Below are 20,158 nucleotides of genomic sequence, written 5' to 3' on the forward strand. Positions count from 1 at the left end.
TACCCACAGAGCTATGGGAGCCCTATTCTGGCGGCGCCGAAGGCGGCGGCGGCGAAAAAAAATCGGGTAATTGCGGATATAAAGTCGCCTAAAACGGGTACTTTCCTATATTAAATCATATTAAATCGGGTATTTCGCGGATATAAAGTCGGCTAAAACGGGTATTTCCTATATTAAATCATATTTTTCCTTTCACAATATTAATTCGGGCTTCACATTGGCTATGTTGACAACTCCAGGCAGTCTTTTCTGTTCATATTAACTCACCATTATTGCTCAGCCTCCAGTTCCCAATTCCTCCATCTGATGATCTGAGCTCTGAGCCATCCAGCCAAAAGTTCCCGTTCTGGTAGCATAAAGTCGGCTAAAATGGGTATTTTTCTTTCTCAAAACAAGGCGGGTCGGGTTCATATTTATTTACTAAAAAAAACATTGTCACGGGCACAGGCACACTAAGGCTACAGTCTTGCTAAGACAGCGTTGTTTTGTTTGGTTGTTTTGTTGCTGTCCGGCGTGTCCGCCTTCCTTTGCCGTCCGGGCCGTGGCTAGAAGTGCAAAGACTCGATGCAGTGGTTCCTAGCTTAGCCTATGCCCAGGCCATGGCGAGACCACGCAGCTGGGTAGGTCTGCATCCAGGGCCTCCTCGGCCCTGGGGGAAAGGTAGGAACCATTGCAGCGAGTGTGTTATAACCCGGACGGTAAAGGAAGACTCACACCCCACATTAAATGCGCCTGATTTATAATAATAAAATGAATAGTAGGATTAAACGGTGTGATGTCATTGTTCAGTCTTACTGTCTAACATGTTTATTTAGTATATCTAGTTAACATAAATAATATAAATTCTTCCAATGGAACATAAAAAATAAAAAAAAACGAGAAAAAAAAAAAAAAAAACACACTTAGAAAAAAAGAGACCCCAAAGGGGGTTGTTGACTATGGGGTCCCAGACTTTAACTATGGGAGCTAAGACCCCACTGGCACCCGCATAACTCGAACTCTGCCAGAAACGGACGCTAGCGTTCATGCGATTGAAGACCAACACAATGTTACAGGAATGTTACAGTACATGCAGTATTCTTCAGGTTGCATGATACAAATATTTTGTGTTCAGATTGTCTTATAAGATATATATATATATATATATATATATATATATATATATATATATATATATATATAAATATATATATGTATATAAAATGACACCCGTCAGTGCATTCCATGTAGGTAAAAGCCTAAGCTAATCATCATGGGTTCTAACCTGCGTCTTGTCCTTGAACTTCGCCCCATCGCTCCAGTCCTGACTGTGCATGGTAAAGCAGAAAATCCTGAAATAGTATCTAGAAAAGAAAAGTGATAACACTTTCGTAATGCATTATAATGTGCTTATAGGGTAATGTGCTTACCAGTTTTATAATGCATTATAAAACTGGTATAAATGTTTATAATCATGTATGACAACTTATAACGTTTATAACGCGTTATAAGTGTTGGTCACAATGCATTATAAGCTCAGTGGAACTGCACGTTTTAACTACCAGGTAACACGTTAAAGGCCGGATCTATAATGCATACATTTATAATGCATTATAACACATCATGATGCATTATAATGCACTTTTGTTTAATGTTGTTATAAGTTGTCATACATGATTACAAACATTTATAACGAGCGTAATAATGCTCTATAAGCACATTATATAACGCATTACAAATGCAATTATATGGCATTACAGAGGCGACCAAAAGTAAAGTGTTACCAAAGAGGGAGCAAGTCAGGTAGAACTTAGCTTAGGGATGTGGCATTTGTGTCTGCTGAGTTAACGTGTATACTATAACGTGCCAGAGAGACTAGAGTGGAAATATATATGATATAATCATGAAAAAGCCCTTCCAGAACAGAGTACAGTAACATAAGTAGGTAATCATTTAAGGTGTGACTCGCATATCAAATCCAGTGACAAGCGTGCTGCTCCCAAAATAGACCCAGCTCTCAGAGCAAACAAGCAAGCTTACCATGGTTGGATCATCTTGGGGGCAACTTCAATTAAAACCCAATCTTTAGTGCAATATATTCCATCAAACTCAAATAACAGACCAAATAAAATGTTCATGATTTGACAGGCGTCAGATGGGATTTAGCCTAGAAGGAAATCAAGAAATGTCTGGCAGAGCTGCACACATCTATCAAAATGAATGAGGCCTGGACTTAAAAATCACTCTCAAATTTGCTAACTTATTCACCCAACTTGCCAGGACATATTGCTGTGGAAATACAAGGTATTAACCCATTTAGGCCTAACCCTAACCCTAGAATTATTGACTGCTTTAACAATTGAAAAATAGCAGATATACAAGCTCACAGCGCGGCACCGAGTGCCGCGCTGCGAGCTTGTAGATTTGCTATTTTTGAAAAAGTCATGAAAATGTGTGCAAATCTTTGAATATAAGTATTTTCAAAGTGAACGTTTGTAACTCAAATTTTGCTTCTGGGGGGTCCCTGGAACTAGATATTTTGAGATGGGGGTCCGTGGCCAAATAAATATCATTTTGGGGGTCCTTCACATGAAAAGGTTTGACCACCACTGACACAGTAGTCTCTCAAGAACAGACTAACTGAGCTCCATTTAAGTGAAAAGGACCTTTTCTTTGATGATGGCTGGCCAGATTGCTGTCATTGAAACATGGGTTTTTAAAAAAAATCTTAGGATTCAAAAGACACAGAATCGGGTCAAAATTCGAATTTTCACGATTTTTCAAAAATAGCAGATCTACAAGCTCGCAGCGCGGCACTCGGTGCAGCGCTGTGAGCTTGTATATCTGCTATTTTTCAATAGTTAAAGCATAAAATAATGAAACACAAAATGAGTACCCGTTCTAAATGGGTTAAGATGGATGTGTCAGTGCAAAGATTTACAAACTATACATCCCTTTAAGTTATGTCAACTCCTTCAACTTCCTTCATGCAGCTCAATGCCATGGGCGTTTTTCATTTTGATTCTGCTACAAATTCCTGTCTTACCAGTCTAGTCACAGCGCATACAGTATATCCGGGAATGACAGGGGCTCCTATAAAGTGAGGAAAATAAAAGCTTTATCCAAATTGAAAAAGGTTTTTATTACGTCAATTACAGCAATGCTTTACTTATGAGGTCAATAGGGATATTTGTCTTTGTTCATCTTCAAACACATAATATTGATGCTGAAAGGCAAGAGAGATTTCATGAGGAAATATAAATTAGCTTTAAATCATAATTGTTCAATATCTTTTTGCAGAACATGCTACAAGGATTTGAGCCCCAGCCCTATGAGCTGTCTCAGTTGTATAACAGATATGGTCCGGAGCGAGGTAAGGGGGAGAACTGTAAATGGGATGAGTAAAAATAATAAAGCACTTCATTTTCGATTGGGATTTAAGGATACCTTATTTGTTATGTATCAACAGGTCAACTCACCTACACAAATGTGACCATCCTCCCAACATTAAGATACAGAAATTATCTATAAATTATATTTATATACGACATGACATTTTGGAGCCTGGGAAAGAAAGGAAGTGAGTTTTCAAGGCCGTACTTGCAACATAACACTGTGGCTATTGCTGGTCTTCTCCAGGTGCCAAAAGCTTGACATCACGATATTTAATCAAATCACAGGTCACACCGTCTTTAGCGTTCAAGTTAAATCATGTATCGTATTGGTGTACTAAGTATTAAGCTCCTTAGGCTTAATAAAAACATGCTATAGTATACTTTTGATGACTAAGCTGCACAGATGTCAGTGAGGCAACCTAGTGTCAAGGATAACTTATACTTCCTCGGACGGCCATGTCTCAACAAAAAGTATTTATTCTTTTCATTGAGCGATGAAGTATAAATTAGGCTTCGGTAATGTGCAATAGAAGTGAATACATTCCATCATTCACATATTAACCAAATTATTTCAGGTTTCATACTGATCAATCTAGAATTTTGGCAGACGTTCATTTTAAAGTGCGGTAAGATAATGCTGGGCTATATGAGTGACACATGAATAGAAAAAAAAAAACAACGAAATTTCAGAGATACTGAACCCCAATAGACAAAAACGGACATCTGTGGCAGTGTTCCTCCAAGACTGGTAAATGACATTATTTTCAGGATAACAAAATATAATTCCCAAATTTTGCAACAAACTATCTGCTCTAATGTTCAGATAAGGGGGGAGGGGGAAAACAACAAAAAAAGAATGCAAGTCAGCAAGTAAAAATATACTTGAGATTGAGATCAAAGGAATAGCTGTGTTGACCACACATCCAACAATATCCATACATACATTTTAACATACACACATATACAGTGTTCCTGAGGACCATGTTTTGCAGCAAAGCCACTGCCATTTACATCTTTGTTTCCCCAAACAAAAAATAAATTGCCAATTAAACATATTCTACATTATACTGACTACAGACATTTAAATCAAACATATTCATTTGCAAATCAATGTATTAACTGAAGTTGGTGCAAGTGATGATGGGAGAGACAGGGACGTTGGTTTTGTCTAGTATACTCTAATAGTACATGCATTAAGATGATCCGGAAACTTCTGAAAATCTAAACAACCAAACCAGGGAAATATGGAGCAAAAATATAGACAGTTGTGTGTTAACTGATATGTGATTGCCATCTGCAATATATCAGCTTTTAAACCTAACGGAACCCTGACTGTACTGTTTCGAACATAACAGAATCCTAATTGTACTGTTTTGGGTCAAGTAATGACACTTATTGTATATATTATTTCGTTGTTTACAGTCAGTTTGCCCCCCCACCCCCTCTTTTTTTTTTTTTTTTGCAAGGTTGTCAAAAATCCAGGCTCAGTTCAGAAGATAAATGGAAGATACAGCCAGCTAGGCATTAGGGTTAAGCAGACTTCACTTGTTTTGAGTGAATGTGCCCACCGCAAAAAAAGGGTCGGCCTCGCTGCTGTCAGTGCCTTTAGTCCAGAGCAGATCCTGAGAGGTGACCAACGTATTCCACTCCATAAAGTCCACATGGCTCACTTCAGTGACTCCTATAGAAGCACAAGACAACAAGGAAAGGGTAATCAGGACTTGTTTTCATTTGCCGCAAATCAAGGAATCTCATGGTCATGAACAAACTTGTCTTGTACATCATTTTATTGAGGATCTAAACAGCGGCGGGTATCGATTCTGTCTCGAAGGTATCGCGAGATTTGGTGGCCAGACAGGAAATGTTGGACACTGGACAGTCTCACGATACTTGGCATATTCAGAAATGTACTTTGTACTCTTTAGATGCTTCTATGTTGCTTCTAGTGTTTGTTCATAAGCTGTCCAGTCGGCTCTCAGACTCCAATGTTATTTCACCTTACTTCCGGTGTGAGTTTGACACCCCAGTGTGACAAATCTGGCGTCTGGAATTGCATGATAGCGAAAATGACGTCTGTGTCCTTAACTTCTTTTTAATGTAGCGTGCCGCAAATAAGAAATTGTTTTCATTTGTATGGTACAGATGTCAAGATATATGCTTAACAGCATATACAAGTAACAGAACAAGCTGGATGTCTGTCTCCAAAATGTTGAAGGTGGTTTAAGCCATTAAAAGCAGGAATCTGTTATTTTAGATTTCAGCTTTGGTTAATAAAAAATAGCAGATATACAAGCTCACAGCGCGCCACTTTGTGCCGTGCTGCAAGGTATTATTTTGTCATAATCGTTTACATCGTTTACATTATACAAATTGTAAAATGTTCATATAATTTCTATAGATCGGCTATTTCCATTATGAATGTTTTTTTTAAGTATAAAGTTCTCAAATGTCAGTCATTTCTTTTAAGTTATGTTCTGCCATGTGCAACTTCAAAGCCTACAAGCCAGAGAGAAATTAAATTGTCAACGACAAAAAACACAATTAAATCGTTAATCGCAATTATTTGAGTGACGATTAATCGTCATGTAAAATGTCATAATCGTGACTGCCCTATTTAGAAGGCATATTTGTAGAATCGGCCTCAGGTCTTAATGGGTTAGGTAAAAAAAAGTTTGTTAAAGCTCTATATTCTGATAGTAATCATTGCTACACAGTGTTTAGTATTCCATCTCATCCTTTTAACTCATTTGCTGCCCCCTCCCGAGTTTCCCTGAGTTATTCCCTTTGTTTGACGCCACCACGCCCGGATTTCCCGAGTTGGGGTAGTTGGGAAGTTCGGCCTGAAAGTGGCCATTTTTAAAGTGCAGCAAATTAGTTAAGTGGCTCTGGATAAGAGCATCTTTCTAAATGCCTAAATTGTAGTCTCTCCAACACTTTCAGAAATACATAATCAGTTCGGGATACCAATTTTATCCAATCAGGAGAGAGAACCAGCACACAAAGATCATTTATCAGTTCAATTGTATAGTGTTTCAGTTAAAATTCTGTCTGTCAATTTCGTCTCCTTTTTTCCTGTCTCCTCACATCCAATTTCACTTTTAATCCCATGTGTCCAGTATGAGTTCTCTCTGGATAAGATGGGTATCCCAACTTAAAAATGTATATTCTGTTAGTGAACACACTATAGGAATGATTTTCATCAGAATAGAGCTAATAGAGCTATACATTTATTTTACACAGTTAATACCTCAGCACCTGCCATCCTTGTCTGCCCCTTTCCCCCGCATGATTGATCATAATCTGTTCTTAGGCCTTTATTTGATTGGTTAATACTTCTGAGGCCGCTCTACACAAACCAGGCGACAAACCATATTCTCACTCACAACTGAATTACTGATTGCTTATCACACTGATAGCCATCTAGCTTATGACATTTTAACAATATTTGATTACAAGAATGTTGCCTACCATACTAGTTGTCTGTTCTTCTTGCTAACATGCAACGTTTTTTTAATAGTCGAATCAAGTTTGAAAAAAAGAGCAATTTATGAATACAGATCAATCTAAAAAAAAATATATCATGTAAAAGTTTCTTTTTTTTCTTCTGTAATATAATTATAACTTTCATATATTCTAGATTCATTGTGCATGCAGTGAAATATTCAAAAATCTTATGGCATACAGCTCATGAAAATCAAAAATTCATATCTCAAAGTATTACAGGTGACCACTCAAAAGAAGGATGTATAATACAGAAATGTCAAACTTCTGAAAGATTATGTTAATGTATGCACTCGGAACTTGGTCTGGAATACTTTTGAATAAATATCTTCATCAATGAGGCGTGGTTAGGTGATTAGGTGGTCAGCCTGCCCTGTGGTAAAATAGTGGACAAACACCAGCAATACAATGCAATACTGGTTTTGCTCCACACTGTTTTATCAAGTTCAGAGTCAACACACTGAACACAGCCTTCTACCCGGGGATTTTAGAGTACTTTGTGCTTCCGTATGTTGACAAGCTTTATGGCGATCATGTTTTCCTTTAGCCAGAAGCAATTGGCACCTGCCCACAGAGCCAAAACTACAAGTAACTGGTACTGTGACCATGGTATTACTGGGCTTAACTGACCAGCCAACTGGCCTGACCTGAACCCCACACAGAACCTGTGTTGTCAAGAGGAAGATGAGACACCAGACTCAACCACACAGATGAGCTTAAGGCCTCTATCAAAGCAAACCTGGGCTTCCATAACACCTCAGTAGTACCAAAGGCTGACCACCTTCATGCCACGCCCCATTAATGAAGATATTTGTTTAAAGGTATTCCAGACCAAATACTGAGTGCATACATTTACATAACTTTTCAGAAGTTTGACATTTCTGTATTCATTTCTATCCTTCTTTTGACTGGTCACGTGTAATATTCTAATATTTTGAGATTTTTGATTTTCATGAGCTGCATGCTATAAAAATCTAAATTTCACTGCATGCACAATGAATTTAGAATATATAAAAGTTTAAAAAATATATATGTATTACATAAGAAAATTAACTTTTACATTAGATTGATTTGTACATTGTCAAATTCACGCTCAGGGTTTTATTAATTCAATGGCCTCAATGAAACATCCTACCTGAGTCTCTTTTGGCTCTTGGGCTGGAAGCTCCTCAGTTTTCACCTCCACAGAACCTACTGTGTTGGCAATTTGTAAGCTTCTGGTGACTGGACCTCCCACTCTCTCCCTCGTTCGCAGAGAGAAGCGTTCCTCTTTCTTCGACTGCTGTAGCGGCAGTTTGACCTCTCCTGCCTTCTTGGGTGCAGGCTCTTTGCCCATGCGCTGCGTTTTCATGGTGGGCCGTTGCGCAGCGTCACTGGGAGTGTCTGAGGACGAGGGGGTCGGAGGTAAAGATTGAACTTGGCCCTTTTTACTTTTTTTAACAGGGGATACTGGGGAGGCTGGGAATGAGGCGGGCCTCTTGGGACGGCGCAACGGAGCAGCGTTTTTTCCTTTATTTGTCTGTGGGGGTTCGGGTTCTGCAGCGCCCGAGCTGCGGGCCCTGGTCTTTCCCAGGGGTCTCGGCTCCGGCTCTGGCGCAGCCTGCTGGGTTTCTGGGTCTGAGGCTTTGCTCCTCAGGCTCATGCTTTTATCTACCTCTGGAGCCGCTTCCTTTTTCACCTCCGCAACTCCTTTCTTGCCTTTTTTGACGACAGGCTTCATGGGACAGCTGACTGCAATGTGTTTGTTGAGACTGGCGGGATAGGTAAACTCCCGACTGCAGTGGGGACAGACATGCATCTCCTGCTCTACGACTTCAACTTTAACAGCACCCTTCTTCACAGTATTCGCCACCTTATTTTTCTGTGAAATTGCCTTCTGGATAAGCTGGTTTTTCTTCTTACTGAGAGAACTCATTTTTGTTTTACCAACGGGCTCTTGACTGAAATTGAGCCTCTTTGGTTGTCCCATTCGGCGGAAAGCATTTTGCCCCGCACCAGCTGCTGAGGCAGGCGACAGCGCTCCATTCTGGGGTTTCACAATCTGTTTAAGTGGGATAGGGTTTTTCTTCGGAGTGTAGCGCTTCTTGTCACTAGCGTTGGCACAGGCCAATATGTGCTTGTGTAGCTCGGGCATGTTGTCAAAACTGTTGCCACACTTGGTGCAGCGAATGGCAGTGCTGAAGGTCTGTGGTATGTTGTGAGTGGTGAAGTTGGTAGCCGAGGCCACCACCCCAGCGTGAGAGCGGCTGTGGTAGGGGAAAGGGGGCGGTTTAAAGCTGGGGTAGTGCTGATTTAAGCCCAGGCGGACGTCGGGACATTTGGGCTTCCCTCCCTCCGAGGCCATTATCTTTATTGTAGTGTACAGCTCCTCGGTGGGATCCTCAGGACCGTCATCTCCATTCTTCCCATTCACACCTGGCTCCTCTGGGATCAGATCAGACTCGCCGTGTGGGGCAGCCTCTTCAGAGGTCTCTGGTGCTGGGGTTGGGGTCGAGGGACTGCTTTCCTCTTTGGCCCTGGATGGGTCTGTGTAGTTCTGTGGCCTGAGCTTGCCGCTCTCAACCGTAGTGTGTGTGCACGCCTCGTTCGGATGCAGGTCCTTCTGGTGCTGCTGCAGGTTACACAGGAACGCAAACTCCTTGGAGCAAGCAGAGCACACAAATATCCTGCCCACGCCGTGGAGGGCCGTCCGGTGAGCTAGCAGGGCTGCAGCGCCGCCAAACAGCTGCACGCAGAACTCGCATTTAAAGGGCCACTCCGCAGCATGCTCCGAGATGTGCGTGCCAAGCTCTTTGATGGAGCGGAAAGGCTCGTCACAGACGTTGCACACAAACGTCTTGCAGAACGTCTCGGAGTCCTCTCCCTGCTCCTCGGAGGGGTTCTCAGGAGCAGGCGGCTGAGGAGAAACGTCAGCGCCATCATGAATTGAGGAGTCAATGCCATCCTGAGGTGAAGAGTCAACGGCATCATGAGTTGTGGGGTTCAAATCTGACAACTCATCCGTGCAGTGAGGGGGCTCCTCTTTTATTTGCTTCGTGATGGATGCGGACGGCGATGGAGAGGAAGAGTCGTGTGATACAGGAAGAGGATGACAGAGGGAGGGTGAGGACGAGGCTTCTGGTTGTGATGGTGAGACAGCGGCCTCAGAGCACTGGGGACTCCCTTCATTCATTGAATCAGGATCTCGACTCTGTTTACCGTTAAGCAGGTCTTCACCATTCATAGTCGGAGGAATATCCGTCTCCGTTATGGGTTCAGGCTGGCTCGGTGTGGTTGAACTACGGTGGGGATCTTTGACAGGCGTTGGAGGGGCAGAGTCCAGTGACTCGGGAATACAGCTCTCATCTCCGTCATCTTGATTTTCTACAGCTAATGATGTCTCCTCTGCGTCTGACAGCTGCTTATAGTCGATTGATCTGGGAGACATTTTAGGAGACAGGACAGGGAGAGGTCGTGATGTGGGGCAGTCTGGGGGCTGTGACAGTGGAGAGCCAGACATGCATGGAGGAGAGGGTATCGTGGGTAGTACGGGGGGAGGTGGTGTCGGGGATGTCAGACTGGAAGTGCCAGGTGAGGGGGGGTGCATAGTGACAGGGGTCAGGGAGGGTGGAGAGGGGTGGGCAGATTCCAATGCCATGTTAGGGGAGAGAGACTGACAACAGCCTAGGCTTGCCAAGGCGGAAGGGCCCTCGTCCCCTGCAGAGGTCAGACCACTGTACTCATTCATCAGCACCTTTTCAAGCATGCACGTATTGGGCTTCCTTTTCTTGGACGGGGGCTGTGGAGCCGGACCTTTTGATTCAGGCTCCACTGAGCTCTTCCGATGTACGCTCAAATCCAGAGCTGAATCCCCATGCACCTTGCTATAGCTGTCAGTTCTCCTGCTGACAGAACTGGACAGGTCTAAGGGCTGCTGATTGCAGGAATTTCCACCACTATTAGAGGCAGACCAGCTGCGCATGTCCTTTCCAGAAGAGCTCATGGTGTCCCCATCGTCCTTGCTCGACAGGCTCCCGGCAGGGGATGCACAGTAGCTCTCCAGCTTTGGCACCTTGAGCATGTATGAGCTCCCCACCTCCGTTTTGCAGCTCTCTGCTTTCTGTGCAGGGCTGAGCTGCGGAGACGAGGGAGGGGAGCCCGTTCTTCTCTTGAACCTGCCAGAGGCCCCTGGCAGTGAGGTGACAGACAGCGGGGAGGCCAGCCTATGGCTTTCTGCTATCAGGGCAATAGTGGGCTTCTGGCTGTCCTGTGTCTGAAGCAGCTGTTTGAGCTTTGGGGAGAGATAGACCGTTTTCTCCCTTTGAAATGCTAATGAATCTGTGGACTGAGGTATTACTCCTCCCACTAACAAGTTGGACGAGGATGACGTGGAGGAAGACGACGAAGATGTGGAGGAACCCGTTTCTGTTTCCATTTTCATTGTGGGAATGAGTGGCGGAGTAGAGGTTCTCCTTTTTGATGTAGGCTGGCCTATGCTGGAGACCTGCTTCACAATGTTGCTTCTGCCTTCGACTTTGAGTGCCTGATTGAACTGATTTGGGCTAATTATAACCGCATCAAGGCCGAACAATGCTGATCTGGAATCTACCTCAATCACCTCGCAGGTGCTAACCGTGCTGGTGGACAGAATTTTGCCATCTATGTAGAAGCTCAAATTTTCTGAGATGTTTTTGGATACGTCCACCACATAATCCTCTCGGTCTGCCTCATCCTCTGTGTCTGCGCTGGGCACATAGACGGGTGGCGGGCTGGTGCTTGGAGATTCATCAGGTGGCTGCTGCTGCTGTTGCTGCTGTTGGTTTTCCTGTAGCAGCATGCCTTTCCTGCGGACTCCCTTTGGCAGCAAGTGACGTTCATGTATTCTGCGCTGGTGCCTACGCATATTGATTTGAGTGCCAAAAGCTTTATTACAGTACTTGCAAGGGTGGAGCTCTTTTGACTCGCCATTCTCGTCCATTAGGAATGGACGATCCGCCTCAGGCCCCGATTCTTTCCTCATAACCTCTGCGTTCAGCAGGGGTCCCACAGGAAACTGGGAGCCAATGGTTATGTAGTGACTAGTTGGGCTGGTGCAGTCGGGACTTGAACCGTCGGTCTGCACCACAGGACTGAGAACAGTGGCCGTCCCAGCCAGAGAACCAGGCTTTTTCTTCGGCCCGTTCTCATGTCGTCTCTCATGCCGCCTCCGCCCCACCTGTGAGCCAAAGGACTTGCCGCAGTAGCGGCACTTGAAGGCGTGGGTCTGTTGGTTAGCAGTGGTGTGGATGTGGATGTGGCGCTCCAAGCCCTGCTTGGTGGAAAAATGTCGCTCGCAGTGCTGACAGGGATGAGACTCTCCATGGGGGTCATCTTCAAGGTCGCCGTCAGGGTCGGGGTCAAGGTCAGGATCAGCATCTGGAACTGGAAGGGAGGCGGACTGTGTTCCAAAGTGCGAGTCCTTAGCGCCCTTTTCACCCATGTGACCACACAAAGGGTCAGGCCGAGCATTATTTTTCATCAACTCAGCCGCGGACAACTGCTGTGCAGTTTGCATGGGAAGTCGCTGCTGGGGTTCAGCTGGACCCTTCACTTTGTTGACCTGAGCCTCCCTGTGTCCCGTCATTAGCATCACTGTGTGGCCAGCATTTCCCAGTGGAGAAGGCTCCTGGAAACCCTGCGAGGGCCTTCGCGACGACGGCCTCTCGTCCTCCTCATTAGGACCTGGAGAGAATTTATTAGAGAGAATTTATTAGATACATCAGTGTAAGGCGCTCTCAAACTACCAGGGTGTTCCACTTTTTTACAGATGGATCCTCTTCCTGGTCACCCTACAACTCATTATACAGGGAGCTACTCTGAGCATTTCTTAAGAAAAACATATATATACGCCGTCTGTCACTAAATGCTTGTATTACACTTGTCACAAGCCTGCAATTCACCAAGTCCCTTGAGGGTGATATCCCTGGCACTGCATGTACAGTATTCCTAGATTTCCTTCGGGTTGGGCTGTGTCAGCAGGGAGTGTTGGGCAGGAGGAGTAGGACAAAGGCTCTACATCCCATGGTCGGGGCTCTTCACTGGCAGGTGAGTCAGTACTATACAACAACAGTGACAACACACAAATGTGTGGGGAGGAATCGATTGGCAAAAACGACTACATTGGGGAGAAAAAAAAAGAGGGTAAAAACTCCCTAACGTATGTCAGGGAGAGCAAGGGAGAGTTAATTAGTAATCATTACGGTCATGTTTTCTCCAGAGGTCAGTATCCATTAGGGCTGTCAGAAAAGTGTGCGGTGTAAACTTCAATAAGCCAACATGAATTACTCCAATGAAAGTAAGCGTGGTTGCGTACGCTAAGGTAGATCACATCCACTGTAAAATGAAGAATCTAATTACTTTAGGTAAGTGACAATTGCTGGAAAAAAATATATATAATGGCATTGTCACCCACTTGGAGAAAGTAACAATGTAACCAAATGGGCCCTTATGCTTGGTTTACGACTGTCACTTAACGACTAACGATACAGAAATGCGCGGTGAGCTTGTAGATCTGCAGGGAAGGTCAGGTGATTCTGATCAACAGATCAGAATGATGGATAAAAAGGGCAAATGAGTTAGGCACAGAACCAGATCTACAGAGAAAAAACTAGGCAGAGAAATATTACTTTAGTAAATGCTACTCTAGTATGTAAATGTCAATAATGGAGGAATAATTCTCTCATATCCAAACTCTAAACTCTAAACTTTGTTGCTGCTTTTGGGGGGGCGTCGGTGGTCTCTGGGCATGGGTGGGCATAGGAGCTGTACATTTCAATATCAGACGAGCAGTGGAAGGAGGGCTTGTCTAGCATTCAGAGCTGTTCCATCAATTCTAGAATCTAGATATAGGTTGATCCAGTTTTAAGTATTGCAGAGATTGCATTATTCCCAAACTAAACGTTGTCAAATCAGTCTGCCCTATGTGAAATAGATGTGGTACGGCAGAGGGCTCTCCGTCCCATTTATTCTTCGGTTCTACAGACAAAGTGATATTCAACCAGATTGTTGCTTGGTGATGTTTGGTTGTGCTGATCCCTCCTGCTTTGCAGGTATAGTTGCTGCCACAAAAATGTTACTGTTAAACTGGAAGTCTCCAACTTGCCCCTGATTCAAGTTATGGCTCAACGAGATGCTCTACATTGCTAAGAGGGAATAAATCCGTCATGGCGGACAGAATACACAAGCTAAGTTCCAAAACATGTGGATGCCATTCCTGGCACTGTTTGAATAGTTGATCTGGATGTCACACGGTGCGACCGTGCGTCGCGTTCACCGTACGTCGCGTTCACCGTGCGTTGCGATCACCTGCGCGCAGTCGCGCATACACGCTCGCAAAAAAGTCCCTCCCCTGTAAATCGCTCAGAATAGGGCACAGTTTCAGACTAAAGCGTGAGCTGAGTCTGAAATCAGGCTAGAGAAATACCATCCATCCGCAACCCCCACCACATTCCCATGTACCCAGCTGGCTTCTTTTTCTACTTTTTTTTTTACCCATTATCTACACAAGTGGTTCTCAACCTGTGGGTCGGGACCCCCAGGGGGGTCCCCAAATTATTTTGGGGGGTCCCCAGATGATTAGCTTAATGTGCAAAATTGTTTTCTAACTCAACAGTGAACAAACAAACATAAAGTTTAAGTGTATAGAGGGTATCTGCACAAGTGACAATTTACTGACTTTTTAATATCTCTAAAATTACAAATTAAAATTGGCCAAATTGTAAAATATTCGAGGCAGAAATTGTGAAAATAGCAGATTGCTCACAACGCCTTGCGTTGCAAGGCGTTGTGAGCATGTAAATCTGCTAGTTTCACAATAGAACCTTGTTATACAAAATGTAATGCCTCAACTCTTAGTGCTCGTCAGGGTGGGGGGGTGGGGGGGGGTCCCCAGTTAAAATATGATTATTTTGGGGGTCGCGGCCTGAAAAGGTTGAGAACCACTGATCTACACTAGTGGAAAACCCTGACTACTGCTGGAATTCAAAGCCACAAACAGGTTATCATGACAGGATGCACTGATACCCACGTCATTTTAACATCAAAAGACACAGTGAGTCTTAAACACAGAGAGTTTCAATGATAAAAGGACAACTCACCTTCTTCACCATCCCACATCTCCGTGATAAGAAGTTTGGTTCTGCTCGTTTGCTTGAGCCCCCGGAATCCACCCAAACCAGCCTGTCTGGCTCTCTCCAACACCTTTCTCCTTGCTGTTTGGGAGAAATGCATACAGTACATACATTACAACGGGCTTGATCTAAAACAAACACATAAATCTACAATGTAAACACAAAGAGAAAAGATGAAAAACAATGGTCTATATTCTGCAGTACTACGTACACTACCAAGTGCCTTATGGTCTGTGACAGTTTTAGCACCAAGAATGACATTAACTGTCACTTTCATTTTGGAGATTACAACATTGCATGTTTCCTTTTATAAAAAGGCATGGTTGTAACAAGTAATAATACATAATGACAATGTTCGTAAAATGTTTGCTACATAACATGAACATGTTTGGTTAAACACCCTGTTTAGTGTAGGCCAACGGTTTCAAAACATTGTGGCAAGCCCAAGGACAGTTCCTGCTTTGCCTAGTAGCCTTCATTAACCTTTCCCTAAAGCAAGAACTAAGCTGTCAAACAAATATTAGCTCAAATGAAAGTAATTTTTTCATAGAAATGCCAAAATGTCCAAAAAAAATGTTAAATAGATCTGCTGCTGTTAAGGTTGACTTGACTTAGTTGCTGTGCAACAAGCAGTGTGGCTACTACTAGTAGCTGCTAATGGCTGTGTCACTGTCCATTTCTGGTTCTAGTACAAATTATACTGTAGTTGCATGCATACATCCCAAAACCCAGATGGATAGCTTGCATCTAATTGGTTGCATCCTCATGGACACGCATCTACAGCAGGGGTTTTCAAAGTGGGTGACGAGGCACCCTGGGGTGCCGCGACGGCAGTCCAGGGGTGCCGCGAAATCATTTGATAATATTTGGAATTCATTTGGACACTTGAAAAAATATTTAGTATAATTTTAAACTTTTAAAGTTATTTTCAGTCAGTTCTAACCAAAATGGCTATTATCTCAACATTTTCCTCGCAACATAATCACTAAAATATCGTCACTGTCGGACAGAAACCTCGTATCTCCAAGTTTCAAATGTGTACTGTCGCACAAAACAAGTGAAAACAGCCGGGGGATGTGGAAAGTTTAGCTAGTTCAGTTAGCCCAACGTTACGTATATTATTTGCACGCTCTGATATTGACATCAGTCATAAAGGATGAACAGGTAGGCCTAATAATTGAACATGAAATGATATTCATAGGAATATCTATGGATTGGCAGGTGTGAATTAAAACGGATCAAATTGATGGGGAGTCATTTTCAAACGTGACCCCAAGAATTGGAATCGTGGGATACCAAAAGATTCACACCCCTACTGAATATTATGACATCTACATCTAGCTATCAATTCATAAAACCTCTGTTCTTGGTACCATCCAACCAAATGACATAAAACTTGGTGTGTGTCAGTATCTCAATATTTTGTCGATTGGTCATGGTAGTGGGTTCCGCACTAGGACAACAGGTACATGGTAAAGAAACCGGGTGGGGCATGCATTTCCAACTTGTATCGTACCTGATTTACTTGATACTGTAACTACACCAGTCTAGTATCACATACATATACCTGGCTGGGACAAGTGCGGCCCATTACAAATTAACATAATTTATGCTGTAAACACTTGTGGTACTTGCATTGGATAGCCTTTCTCAGTGAGCTTTACTGTATCAAATAACCCAGAAAAGAAGAAGATATAATGTCTGTGTCAACAAGCAGAGGTTCCCAGAGCAGGAGACCATTTTGAATTTCAAGCTTGTTCTGTCTCAAGAGGCTGTGTGTGTGCTTACACACCCAGTCATCACTGGAGTTACTGTGACAACAAGGTCATCTGTCCTGGCCCACAAAGCCAAAGTCATGCCTCAGAAACACATGCTGCAGGTCAGTCATCTGACCAGTAACGGTCAAAGGAATTCTGCCAGATCTTCAGCACTAGCACACCCAAATGTTTCTAGGATTTGGAATAGCAGAATATTTATGACAACTAAGCCTACAAAGCTCAATTTACAACAGTGTTTCTAGGATTTGGAATAACTATCATTATATTTAAAACAAGCCTATACAGTTCAATTTAATCTGACTGTGAGACAATAACTATATCATTATGCATGTAACGTCAAACCCCGGCTGTGCATACATGTTTATAAATGTGGCGGTTGGGTTTAAGTTAGACAAAACTGAATAAGATTAGTTGGCTAAATTGTGCAACCTTCACTGTGCACTTTACTACAGAGCAGCCAAAAGGCACTGCAATGCAGTATTAAGGAGATGACAGTACCAGAGGCTATCGCCTGTAGGATGATATCCATTTAAAGATTTCCTCGATAATAGCGTCCATTCAAAAGTAAAAACATATAGTATGACAATAACTTTAAATGCAATAAAACATTTCACATAGATAACATTTAGGTCTAGGGCCAAACTTTAGCCCAACACGATTTTTAGTTTACATTGTGGCATCTGAAAATGATTCCAGAGAATTATGTTAGTTTTTGGATCACAACTAGCTTACTACATAGGTTACAACTAGCTTACTACATCACACACAAAAAGTGACTTTAGTTAGGCCTAAACCTATCATTTTGTGATATCTGTAAATAATAAATCTTAGCAGCCTTTTCTGCAACCTGCACAGTCCAATAACCACATGAGTCATGACCTTATTGCCCTGCCTCTCCATACCAGTGTGTTTGTGCTCTCTCCCCTGGATTACTACACGACTTAACTTTGGCTCAATTTAAACTAAAAGAAAATAATGAATTCCGTTGTCAAAAACATTGACAACACAATGCAGAGCCAAAGCCTTATCAAAAATACCACCAACTGATAATATCAGATATCTCACAATTTACATTGTTATCTAGTTGTTCTCTTCTTTGTGAACCCACTTTGAGTTGCAGTGATGCGATTTTCCTGACCTTTACGAAACACTGTGTCCAAAGTTCATTTTGACTACTTTAAAAAGACATTTCTAGTGAGCTAAATCAGTGTTTGCATATATTGGACAGGAAAGGTGGGACTCCATTTGTGGTCGGTACTTTGTTTAAGTATGGGGCTGGGATCTGCACCGCTTTAGTTTCCATAGTGTTCTCAAATTCTAGTTACTTCAAATGAAAATGATGTAAACTTGCTCTTGTATGAATTTAGTACAAAGGCCTTAGGGACCCCTATTTAAACAAGCCACTGAGCTTTTTTGTGCTCTATCCTTTTAGTTGACTATGTATCAGTGAACTGTACTCTACCTTTTCCTATGTAAACTTCTAATAAAGTAATCAATCAATCAATCAGTCTCTCATTATTGGCGTTAATTTTAACGGATACCTTTAAAGTTTGCTGGCGTTTTCACATCCTGGTTAACACAGGATGTAAACACTTTTAGTCTAAAATAGCACAATAATAACCATCAATTCAATCCATTGTACCTAGATTCTGTAACGACACAATCGTTTATTAATCATTATCTACTCCGATTTCCAGCCAGCTTGCCATCTGCCCCTGTGTGTACGAGATGTCTGTCACGTCCAGAGCCTTGACCTAGCCTGTTAGCTTGCATGCTAACTTGCCATACATACATACCTGGGCTTGATGGCCACGGGCTAAAAGAGGATGTTTCTGAACGGGGTGGATTGTGACAGACAGAGGCGAATCCACCCTAAAAAGCCATGTTGGCGAGGCTGAAGTTGTAGCTTGTGTGGAATTCACTGCAGCTTCCCCATAACAGCCCTATGTCTCTATCGTGTATGTAGCTGGCTAGTTCGCTAACTAAGCTAGGCCATCATCTAAACTGGAGTGAGTCTCTCCGCCGATGGATGGCTTTCGTTGCTCCTGAAACTCAGGAAAGGTCACATCCTCGAAACGTCAGCAGCGTTATAACAGCCACGAAAAAGCTGCTAAAAAGTTTCCCCGAGTGCTGCTTTGGTTAGTTCTGTGCAGTGGTGGAAAGTACCCAAGTAATTTTACTTACTATATACTTTAGTACAATACATTTTTTGTTATTTGTACTTTACTGGAGTATTTGCAATTTATAATACTTTTACTTGTAAACCACTACATCATCTCGGCTTCAAATATTGCACTTTTACTCCACAAAAAATATTAGAAAACTTTAGTTACTTTGTAGATTTAGATAATTTATTATTACAAAACAATACATTAACCACTTCAGCTCTATATAGCCTACATTTCGGCCACAAAAAAAGGCAGATCTACAAGCTCACAGTGAGTCCCTAGATCTGCTATTTTCACAAGATATTTATACATTTGAGAACTGGGACATTCAGCATAATGACTACTTTTACTTTGGGTACTTCTTCAAGTACAGTTTTACTTTTTTTTAGTACATTTTGAATTCCGGACTCTTGTTGTAACAAGAGTATTTCTACATTGCGGTATTGATACTTTTAATTAAGTAAACAATTTGAGTACTTTTTCCACCACTGAAGGAAAGCCCAAAGACACACACACACATCGTCAACCCAACCGACAGTCGGGGGCTGGTAGTATCGCAGTAGTAGAAGACTAGCCTCGGTGGCTAACGAACAGAGCTAACGTGTTGGGATACAACTTCGACAAGGGGTTGCAAAGAAATCAACCGACTTCTGATCGCCATGAAAGGCCCTGCTCGCACGGCTACGAAGGACATCGAGCATAAATAGTTTTTAACAAAACAACAACAGCAACAAAGGCCGGGCCTCACCTCGTTTTGCCCTGGGTGGATTTTTCTTGCCCAGCAGGCTGCTGAGTCTTTCTTCCTCTAGTGCAGCTGTTATCTCAGGACTGTCTTCTCCACTGTACCACACCAGCAGCTCCTCTCCTGGCCCTATAGGCTGCAACATCAATGAGAGATGACAACACAAACCAATCACACACTGCCTTGCTGAGAGAGAGAGACGAGGAGGAAAATATTTGGGCCACTGTGTGTGTGCATCTAATCTGTCAAATCCTAAAGGAAGGGAAGGGGGTGGGGGAGGAGGAGGAACTTGGCATTGTTTTGATGAAGGGGCCATGCTACAACCACCATTATTTTTTACCATTATTTTTAATACATTATGGACCCTAGCATCCATATTCTAGGCATATCATTCAACAATAGATGTGTAATAACAGATGTATCAAGGACCTAGGTGAACATTGACCAA

General features: G+C 42.8%; 1 protein-coding gene across 2 annotated transcripts; it reads right to left on the reverse strand.

The window, feature by feature from the left end:
- Positions 1–3,158: 3,158 nt before the first annotated feature.
- On the reverse strand, positions 3,159–19,731 carry prdm2b (PR domain containing 2, with ZNF domain b). Of its 2 annotated transcripts, none has more exons than XM_080728718.1 (4): positions 19,717–19,731; positions 14,990–15,103; positions 8,011–12,575; positions 3,159–5,055 (listed from the first exon to the last, which is right to left on the reverse strand). In XM_080728718.1, exons 2-4 carry the CDS (start codon positions 15,006–15,008, stop codon positions 5,041–5,043), a joined length of 4,599 nt encoding a protein of 1,532 aa, XP_080584844.1. In that variant the 5' UTR covers positions 15,009–15,103; positions 19,717–19,731; the 3' UTR covers positions 3,159–5,040. The 2 variants fall into 2 exon arrangements, with proteins under 2 accessions (XP_080584844.1, XP_080584843.1); XM_080728717.1 differs by lacking the exon at positions 19,717–19,731 and adding an exon at positions 18,597–18,737.
- Positions 19,732–20,158: the final 427 nt, after the last annotated feature.

This window comes from Nannobrachium achirus (assembly GCF_963921795.1).
Source record: "Nannobrachium achirus genome assembly, chromosome: 6".
Taxonomy (NCBI): Eukaryota; Metazoa; Chordata; class Actinopteri; order Myctophiformes; family Myctophidae; genus Nannobrachium; species Nannobrachium achirus.